The sequence below is a fragment of the Lithobates pipiens genome, unplaced genomic scaffold (assembly GCF_037356315.1).
Source record: "Lithobates pipiens isolate NorthernLeopardFrog02 unplaced genomic scaffold, aLitPip1_a1.2 Scaffold_8, whole genome shotgun sequence".
Taxonomy (NCBI): domain Eukaryota; kingdom Metazoa; phylum Chordata; class Amphibia; order Anura; family Ranidae; genus Lithobates; species Lithobates pipiens.
In genome coordinates, this window is record NW_027507903.1 from 554,841,626 (window position 1) to 554,852,039 (window position 10,414).

The 10,414-nt window shown below is 40.4% G+C and overlaps 1 protein-coding gene across 1 annotated transcript in view; it reads left to right on the forward strand.

Moving 5' to 3' along the window:
* LETM2 (leucine zipper and EF-hand containing transmembrane protein 2) overlaps window positions 1-7,498 on the forward strand; it is a 43,537-nt gene extending 36,039 nt beyond the window's left edge. Inside the window, 2 exon segments of the mRNA XM_077469944.1 lie at window positions 1,339-1,392; window positions 4,527-7,498. Coding sequence (XP_077326070.1) covers window positions 1,339-1,392; window positions 4,527-4,553 — 81 coding nt within the window. The 3' untranslated portion in view covers window positions 4,554-7,498.
* The last annotated feature ends 2,916 nt before the right edge of the window (window positions 7,499-10,414 follow it).

Here is a 10,414-nt window from a genome sequence, read left to right on the forward strand (position 1 = left end):
ACTGATAAGATAACATAGAAGAGAGTTCAGGAGCAGTTGAAAAAAATGCCCAACTGCTCCTAAACGTCTGTTTACCAGCAGCAGTGTCCATGAGGCCTAACTGAAAAGCCTTGGGTGATCTTGACATGTAAGTGAAGACTTAGGTTTGCTCAGTGGAGGTCCTTTATTGATTAGACACTGGAACACCAGCCAAAGCTTTTTTAATAGGAAATCTCTTAAAGGTCTGGGGACATCCCGACTTTGGCAGTTTTTACCAGCCGCCCCTATTGGAAGATTTACTTTCGGTAAAAAGTTTTATCCTCACAGTCCGTCTCAGACCTTGGAGACAATTGTCATTGAGAAAAGAAGTAATGGAAAATCTCCTCAGCAGAGACTGGAGCAGTGGTCCTAATCCCTCCCCATTTTATCTGCAACAAAAAAATGGATGACAGCCATAAAATAGTAATGGAATGTTAAAGCAACCCAATAAAAATGTAATGGAAATTCCAACAATAGACAATGTATTCTACTCCCCCCTTCAGCTACCCGCATCATTCCAGTACTGCAGCCTCTTCAGCATATAAGTGTTGGATTCCTGTGTTCCCCATCATGCACCGTGGTTCCATCCTCCGAACCCTGCATGACTGCGGTGTCCTGTAGTGATTGGATAATGAAACACAGTGGGCAGCAGGGGACACAAACATTTGGCACAATCCTGAAATGGTCATGAATGCTGAAGAGTCTGAAGGAGGCTGCAGCACTGGAGGGGAAATAGGTCACACAGGCTACTGGAGAGCGAAGTAGAATATATTTTCTATTGCAGGGATCAGCCACATTTTTTAATTTTTTGTTTGTACTTGACTGACTCTATAACGGAAGGAGCACATGTTCATTTATTTTTATATTTTTTTTAGTTGTAAGGTCCCTCCAGCTTGCATTTTGACTGACTCCTGCTGAACTTTCCAAAATTCATGCTGTGGGTGTCCCTGCAAACACCACCCCGCTTGACAAAAGTAAATTAAAAAATGGAATGAGTTGTTTGGAAAACTGTTTTCTGAATAGTGACCCCATTATATCATATTCGGTCATTGTTTGATAATGCCACTATATTTGGGCAGCCTTGGATGCCATAGCTGCCTGAATACAACAGCCAGCAGTAAAGATTCCTCCAGTCAGGTTGTTGGTATGGATCGGGGAATGGAATATTAGGATGTCTATCTTCTCAGAAAAATAAGGGTTACGGATCCATTAGGCCCCTTTTTGACTATGATGCAACCAAACCTATCTGAAGTGTGTGGGTGATTACACAACATTGATCCTATATTATGTTTTTCTTTTTGATTTGTAATGTTGACGCAGAAGGAAGATATTGCCTCTGTTGAGCATGATCCTGCAGTACCAACAAAGGAAAGTGTAAGTATTTAAAATGTAATCCGTGCTTATTATAGCTTGATTTGCTAAAGTACTCTTCTGATGAGAGGAAAATGCAGACTTGTAGTTCTCGCCCATCCTTCTGAAAATGCTAGTTGAGTGGCTGCCACGCTGATTGTTTGCCAAAGCAAAAATACGACACAAATTCTCTGAGGGCAAGGCAGTGTGGCTTCCGCTATAGGTTTGCATATACAGTTAGATCCATATGTATTTGGTCACAGGCATGATTTTAGTTTATTCCGGTATTTACCAAAACATATTCACACTATAGTTCTATAATGGATATGGGATGAAAGGGCACATTCTCAGGTTTAATTTAAAAGGTATGTACATCTAAATCAAAGGAAGGGTTTAGGAATTACAGCTCTTAAGAATATCCACCCCCCCCCCCCCTTTTTTCAAGGGACCAAAAGTAATTGGACAGTTTAATCAAAAGCTGTTTTATGGCCAGGTGTGGGCTACTCCTTTTTGTTATTTCTTCATCAATTAAGCAGGTAAAAGGTCTGGAACAAATCCATCTGGGAGAGAGCATCAACATAAGGAGTCGCCAAATAAACAGTTTGGTACATTCTGAGGAAAGAAGAACGCACTGCTGAGCTTCGCAACATAAAAAGGCCTGGACTTCCACGGAAGACAACAGTGGCGGATGATCGCAGGATCCTCCTATATCAGGGTTATGCAATTAAAGGACCTCCAGCTGTTGCAGAACTACAAGTCCCATGAGGCATAGCAAGACCCTGACAGCCACAAGCATGACGCACACAGGCGTGATGGGACTTGTAGTTTTGCAACAGCTGGAGGTCCGCTAATTGCATATCTCTGCTCCTATATGGTGAAGAAAATGTGAAAAGTGAAGGACACTCTTCAGGAGGTGGGAGTATCATTGTCAAAGTTTACAATCAAGAGAAGACTTCAGAAGAGCAAATACAGAGGCTTCACCACAAGTTGAAAACCATTCATTAGCCTGAAGAATAGAAAAGCCAGATTAAACTTTGCCAAAAAACATCTAAAAAAGCCAGACCAGTTCTGGTAAAGCATTCTTTGGACAGATGAACCTAAGAATTATCTGTACCAGAATGATGGGAAGAAAAGTGTGGAGAAGGCTTGGAACCGCTCATGATCCAGAGCACACACCATCATCTGTAAAACGTGGTGGAGGCAGTGTGATGGCATGGGCATGCATGGCTTCCAGTGGCACTTGGTCATTGGTGTTTATTGATAAGACAGAAGCAGCCAGTTGAAATCTGCAATGTTTAGAGAGATACTGTCAGCCCAGATTCAGCCCAATACAGCAAAGTTGATTGGACAGCGCTTCACAGTACAGATGGACAATGATCCAAAACTCACTACAAAAGCAACCCAGGAAGGAAGGAAAAGAAGTGGAATATTCTGCAATGGCCGAGTCAGTCACCTGATCTCAACCTAATTGAACATGCATTTCACTGGCTGAAGGCAAAACTAAAGGCTGAAAAACCCACAAACGAAGAAGAACTGAAGATTGCAGTTGTTAGAGCCTGGCAAATCATCAGAAAGGAGGAAATTCAGTCTTTGGTAATGTTCATGGGTTCCAGACTTTGGGCAGTCATTGCCAGTAAAGGATTCTCAACAAGATATTTAAAAATTAACATTTTATTAATATATTAACTTGTCTAGTTAATTGGGCCCCTGAAAATGGGGGACGGCGACTGGTTGTGGTTCATAAAACTTGTACGTGATATTTATATTCAACCCCTTGAATTAAAGCTGCACCACTTCAAATTCATTTGGATTGTTTTTTCGTTTTAACGTTATTCTGGTGGCATACAGAGCCAAAAGTATGCAAATTGTGCCTGTGTCCAAATATATATGGACCTAACTGTATATGCTGCTAACATCTCTGCTTTTAATAAATTGCTAAATTAACCAGTGTTTGCTACTTCTTTAATTTAGCAATGAAAGCCTGGGGGGGGGGGGGTGCCTTTAACCCCTTATCACTATATCCAAAGCTCAGTTTGGACACTTTAACCCCTCCAAACCAACCGCCGTTGATATACGTTGATGCTTTGATGTTAGCTGCCATAACCTCTGTATTTTTTTTTTGAACGGCAAGCGGTCCGTTTTTAGAATAAAAAGTGGTCTCTGTGATGGATTCTCTACGAGATCACATTTATCGGTGGTGGAAGAGGTGCCCACCCTCCTCCATGCTGCGTCCTGGTCTTCTCTGCCACTTACCGGATCCGTCGGTAGCAGCGTAGACTATACGTTCCTATCCCCTGATGGGCAGGAAGTCAAGTGAGGGAATGATGGCCCCCACTGAACTCCAAGCCATTTCATGACGACAGCGACATCAAACGTCCCTTCTGCCCAACAGCCTTAAAGGGGCAATTTTTTTTTTTTTTTGAAGCACAGTGCAAAAATAAGAAGTAAAATAAATAAAAATGTAAAGCGTCCTGTCCCTCCGAGCACGCATACATAAGTCACATCCGCATATGAAAGCGGTGTTCAAACCACACGTGAGGTGTTTCTGTGGTCGTTAGAGAGCAATAATTCTAGCACTAGATGTCCTCTAACTCAAAACTGGTGGTAACCTGTAGACATTTTTAAACGTTGCCTATGGAGACTTTTAAGTGCCAAAGTTTGTCGCCATTCCACAAACGGGTGCAATTTTGAAGCATGACATGTTTGGTATCAATTTACATAACCTCATCTTTCACAATATAGAAAAAAATTGGGCCAACTTTACTGCGTTCTTATTTAATTCAAAAAAGTGTGTCCCCCCCCCCCCCCCCCAAAAGAATTGCGTTTTGCAAGACCCCTGTGTAAATACGTTGTGAGAAAGTATTGCAACGACCACCATTTTATTCTCTATGGTGTTTGAAAAAAACAAAAGTAATTTCCAGCAAAAAAAATGATTTTAGCTTGTAAACATCACAAAAATAGGCCTGGTCCTTAAGTGGGTAAAAACAGCACAACTTTAGTATTGCAGACAAGCTATATAAATCTTTAAAGGGAACCTAACCTCTAACCTTCTGAAGGCAAAAATTTTTGGGAAGTACATCTAAGCCTAAAATTTTTTATTTATTTTCCCCCATTCCTGTTTTAATTTAATCCTGTTTTCACATTTCTTCACGTTTTAGGCAAAAGCCAGTGCCAATGGAGTGTAATCTGGCCAGAAAGCTCGCTGCTCTATGCAAGTGTTTCACCTTACAGATCCAGCAATCAAGTCAGAACATGGACAGTTTACTGCAGGTCTTCAGAAAATGTCCTTCTGACCAATCGGCTTCCAGTCAGAGAATATTTAAAGAGTGCAATATGTTCAGAACGTCTTTTCTGCATTGGAGTGCTGAGTAATATATGTGAACATTTTAAGTCTCTGATAATTACCTCTATTTTTAGGGATACAGAGGAAACGAGACTGCCGTGTATCAAAAGCACAGTGTAATCCCTAATCTTGCAGCCCAGTTTATTTTTTTTATAATGTATGTAACAAAAAAAAAAAAAGCAGCAGCTGCTATTACACTGCACAGGGGGCTATTTTGTGAGCCAAATGAACAAATCGTTTATCAATGAGGTTGCAGCTTTAGGCCCCTTTCACACGGGACGGATCAGTAATGATCCGCCCCGTGATGATCCGCTTGCTCCGCGGGGATCGCCCTGTCAGCTCTCTGCTCTCCTCTATGGGGGATTGGATGTACACGGACTGTCTGTCCGTGTTCATCCGATCCGCTCTGCAGACGGATAGAAAAATAGGATTTTCCTCCGTCTGCAGAATCGGACAATTGCGGAGGCGGACAATAGCAGGTGCGTTCATCCGCAGACACCCGCTATCCCATAGGAATGCATGTATGTCCGTATTTCATCCGCAAACGGATGGATGAAATACGGACATACTGTCCGCTTGTGTGAAAGGGGCCTTAGGAACACATTCCGGTTATTTAAAGCCGAACTTTGGGCTGATCAATGTTTGCATAGTGTTGTATGAATGTAGAAAAATTCATCTCCAGGGATATATGATGTTGGTATCCTTGGAGGCATTACTATCCTCTAATAATAAAACCGCATGCAAACAGACGTGGCAACACAGCTTGGGGTGGGAAAGGTGGTGCTAATGGGATCGTTTTGGGAGGTTGAAGTTCCTCTTTAATCAAATGTTTTTTTAAATGCAACTGTTGTAGGTACATGAATCTGTCAGCCTTTTACAACCCACTGCACAGCAGTGGGGATTGGGGGCAAAACTGGTACCTAATTTGGCTACATATGCACCAGCGTTTAGCCCCGGAGCGAATGACAGGGGCAGGAATCTGCTGACTCCTGATGCTGTTTTGAGCAGCTGGCTGTGCCTGCTGAGCCCTGTACACTTCTATGACAGGTCGCTCGCAGCTGCAGCTTACTGTGGCTGTTCACACAGCCAGCTATTGCCTGTGGTGATCACTCCTACACTTTGTATGCATTCATCAGCGATCGCTGCAGGTAATCACTAGTTGTGTGGGCAGCCACGGATAGCTGCGGCAATCTATCGTTAAAGTGTGCGGGGCTCAGTGGCCGCAGTTAGCTGCTTTAAGGTTGGTAAAACAGCAACCGGAATCAGCAGATTCCTGTCGCTGTCATTTACATCGGGGCAAACAGCCGGTGCTAATGTAGCCTTAGGTGTTCTGCAGGCAGATGTGCTATCAAGAAACCTGATCATAGGAGAAGGACTGAGCAGAGTGATGACCTTGTTAGTCTCCTGCTGCTCCCTTACTGTTTAGTCAGCAGGCAGAGGGTAGGCAGGATGACACCACTATACTCTCTTCATTCTCCTGGCTGTACTGGTAGGAATGTTGGTTAAACTTGAGATTTAAATTGGCAGAAATGCCAATTCCCTGGCAGCTAACGCAGCTCTTTTAGCCCTTGTTCATTTTGACTGTAGCTTTGAAATCATGTGACTTCATCTGAAATTGCACAAATTTCAAAGCCATATGTCAGTGCGACTTGGAAGACATCTATGCAGCTTCATGCACAGATATCTATTCAAATTGCATATATATAATATAATCCATCTGTGTATTTTCATTTTGGCATGGGGTTTAGTTTTAAATACCCATGGGTCTACATTGAGAATGTAGGATCTGGGCTGCCTATACTGTGTCTTAACGCTCCTCTCTGGGAAAAGGAAAAAATACTCCCTTGCAGTGGGGCTGTCCCCAAACTGCAAGGGTTAAATTCTTGTTTTAAGTTGAGGGAAATCCAAAAAGAAGCTTTACTTGCCCAATTCTCCCCTCCCCCCAGCAGCTGGCATTCTTCTATATTCCCCTGTGCTCCGGCGGTGGACTGTTCCTGTAGGGCTATGAGCTCTGCATTGGACTTGATGACGTCAGAAGACTGGGTGGGAGAAGAGGCTGTAGGTACAGGTCTTAAAGCTTTGAGGGAGCCTGTAGGAATGGAGGCTAAGACAAGTATACCCGCTTTTTGAGGCCCCCTAGACCTAAAGTCCTTAACACTTCCAGTGCCGGGGGCAGCCCCACTACAAAGGAGCATTTTCCTTTTCTCAAGCTCTGCTTAAAAAAAAAAAAAAAAAAAATTCAAGCTCAATTTACTATATTTCACATTTTTGTTTTTATTCTTGAGGAGGGCGTCAATTTTTTTCAGGTTTGGATGAACTGGGCTTTATCTTGAATACTCATTTGATGCCTAAAATAGGTCCCTTCCTGGTTTGTAGTCCATTTATTTTTGCCTAAAATAAAGTTCCCTATAGGTTTACAAAGCAAAAAGGCAAAAAACACAAATCAAAACTTTATATGTAAGTAAACTCCATTTTTTTCTTTAACTTATACGGTATGTAAATATGTATATATGAATACTAAACACTGTACATTTAATGCTCTGACTTGCTATATATTCTTGTACATACAATCAATATATTCTTGCAGTCTGTAATGTCAAACCGAAAAAATCTCTATATATAAAACCATATTTAAGTGTCATTATTTTATTTTTAAATACTGCGTGCGCATAGAAATGGATGTGCACATTTTGTAAGAACACAATACGTTTTTACCTTTTGAAGCTATTACGGTAAAACGCTGGTTGTTACCACTATTTCAGCAATAAATCTCATAGCCTTTCTTGACTGTGGTGTGTGTGTGTGTGTGTGTGTGTGTGTGTGTGTGTGTGTGTTTGTTTGTTTGTTTGTTTTTTTTTTTTGTTTTTTTGTGTGTGTGTGTGTGTGTATGCATTTTATAAAATTTAGAAAGCAGAGGGGGAAATTTTTTTATTTTTTTTTGCCTGTAGACCCTTTCAGTAAATGGCGGTCACCTCCAATTGCACTTCAGCCTCCTCCACGAACAATACAGGATTAATATTCCTGTATTGCACATAATGACGCAGAGGCTGTGCTCACAGACTGGAGCTTTGGGTGGAGGACAAGAGCGCTGCAGCAAAGGTTTAAGGTAGGTAAAGTTTGGGGGCATTGCCCTGGTCTTTCAATTTTCCTGGAGTTGGCTTTAAATTAGATGTAAAAAATGGATACTCTGATTTGACCCTTCAAACATCCATAAGAGGATGGCATATTTATACGCAGGGTCACTTTGGTAAATACATATGCCATCTTCCTATGGAAGTTTGAATTGTTACATATCCATCTTTTTACATCTTATATTAATTTCACTATTTGCTCACTGTGATGTTAAAGTGGAACTAAACCCTCCTGTCCTTTTCAGCCACAGAAGTTGACATCTTGGCCTCTTTGTTGTTCAACTGCCATGGTGCTGCACCTGTGATTATTTATGACACAGGTCGTTTGACAGTTTGGTTAAGAGCACAACCAATTTGACAGTTAGCATTTCTGGCATGCTCGGAATATAATTGTTTTTTTTGAAACCGTTAAACTGATGGGTTTTAGTTCCACTTTCATGATTTCACAAAGGTTTTTTTTTTTTTCTTTTAACACATTTTTTGTTTTGATTTTTATATTTTACCAGTCTCTATCTGGTTTTTAAGCAGCAATTACCATTGGTCTTTGTACATTTTGTCCTGTAATATTTTATGTTTTACACCTCATATATTAGTGCAATTGGTGACATATAGCTTTGTCATACTTCTTATAGTATAGTCTCCACCGAAAGCCTGTGTGATAGGTCGACAACAAGCAAGCACAATTGGCTAGAGCATTCTCAACTTATCAAAGGAAGTTTCTGAACAAGGACCTTCATGGCAGGATTACCTGGCATTACTTTGAACACGGCATTATTGCTGACCGCCTAACTGTAAATGTATGTCATTACTTTGATGGTAAATACCAGGGTTATGGCAACAGCTAGCTGCCATAATCCCAGTATTTATTTTTTTTTTTTTTTCATTAGGTGGTTGGCTTAAGATTAAAAGTGATCCCAGCAGATTCACCACGGGATCACTTTTATTGGCGGCAGGAGAGGTGTCCCATTCTGCCGCTTACCATTGGTTTCCGAGCTTACTGGAGCTGTCGGTAAGACTGGAACCGATCCGGTGTGGCTATAAGAATATATAAATAAATTATATCTGATTGGCACCACATCCCAAAATGGATAGAACAAAATTAGGTTGGATAGTGGGACTTTAGAGGTGCCAAATCCTTCTCATGGAATAATACTGACAAACTTATGTAAAATTTAATGAAATTTATTTAAAAAAGTCTACAACACAAATAGACATAGCGGCAAAAAAATCCCCAAACAGCAATAATATGTGTACGTAATTGGCGCATCCCGTCAATGCCAGCGGCGTTATGGGTGCAGAGCTTTTTCCTTTATTGGCATTGGTACATGTCGTGGATGTCCATGGCTGCATCTGTGGCACTATATAGAGATCTTGGCCCATCTTGACAGGAGATGCACTGAATACTTACACATATTATTGCTATTTGGGGATATCTTTGCTGATATGTCTATTTGTGTTGTAGATTTTTTAGATAGACTTTTATAAATTTCATTACATTTTAGATCACTTTGTCAGTATTCCATGAGGAGGATTTGGCACCTCTAAAGTCCCACTATCCAACCTATTTTTGTTTTGATGGTAATATAACCCCCACTCGGCTCTATACCTTTGGAAGACCGGAGCAACTTCCGATATCATTTCTAGTCCTCAGACAGACAGGTTTTTTTTTTTTTTTTTTTTTAAGAGGACCTGTCATGCCTATTTTTATTACAAGGGACGTTTACACTCCATGTAATAGGAATAAAAGTGATCAAAAAAGAAACAAAAATGAAAGGGACAGTGTAAAAAGTAAAGCTTTTTTATTTAACCAGCCCCATCCCTCTGAGCTCACACGCAGAAGCGAACGCATAGCTAGGTTATGCCTGCATATGTAAATGGTGTTCTAACCACACCTGTGAGGTATCGCTGCAAAAACGAGAGCGATTAATTCTAGTACTAGATCTCCTCTGTAACTTTTTAAATGGTCACCTATGGAGATTTTTAAGTACCGTAGATTGTCGATATTTCACGAGCGTGTGCAAATTTAAAGCATGACATGTTGGGCATCTATTTACTCGCATTACATCATCTTTCACACTATACAAAAAAAAATTGGGCTAACTTTTTTTTTTCCCAAAAAAAATAATGCGTTCGAAAGACCGGTGTGCCGATACAGTGTAACATAAAATATTGCAACAATTGCCATTTTATGCTTTAGGGTCTCTGATATAATATATAAATTATATATATATATATATATATATATATATATATATATATATATATATATATATATATATATATATATATATATATATATATATATATATAATTTATTTATTATAAAATGTAACTTTCTAGCAAAAATTACAGTGTCAGAAAAAAGCCTTGTCTTAAAATGGTTACAATATAGAAAATGTTTTTTGACATAACATTAAAGAGGAAGTAAACCCTGATGAGTTTACTTCCTCTTTCATTCCCTGTAAAGGCAAAGCATAATGGACTACTATGCATCGCATAGTAGTCCATTATGTGTCACTTACCTGACACAGGAGCCAGCGAAGTCACCGCTGTCCCCTGTAGTTCTGAGCGT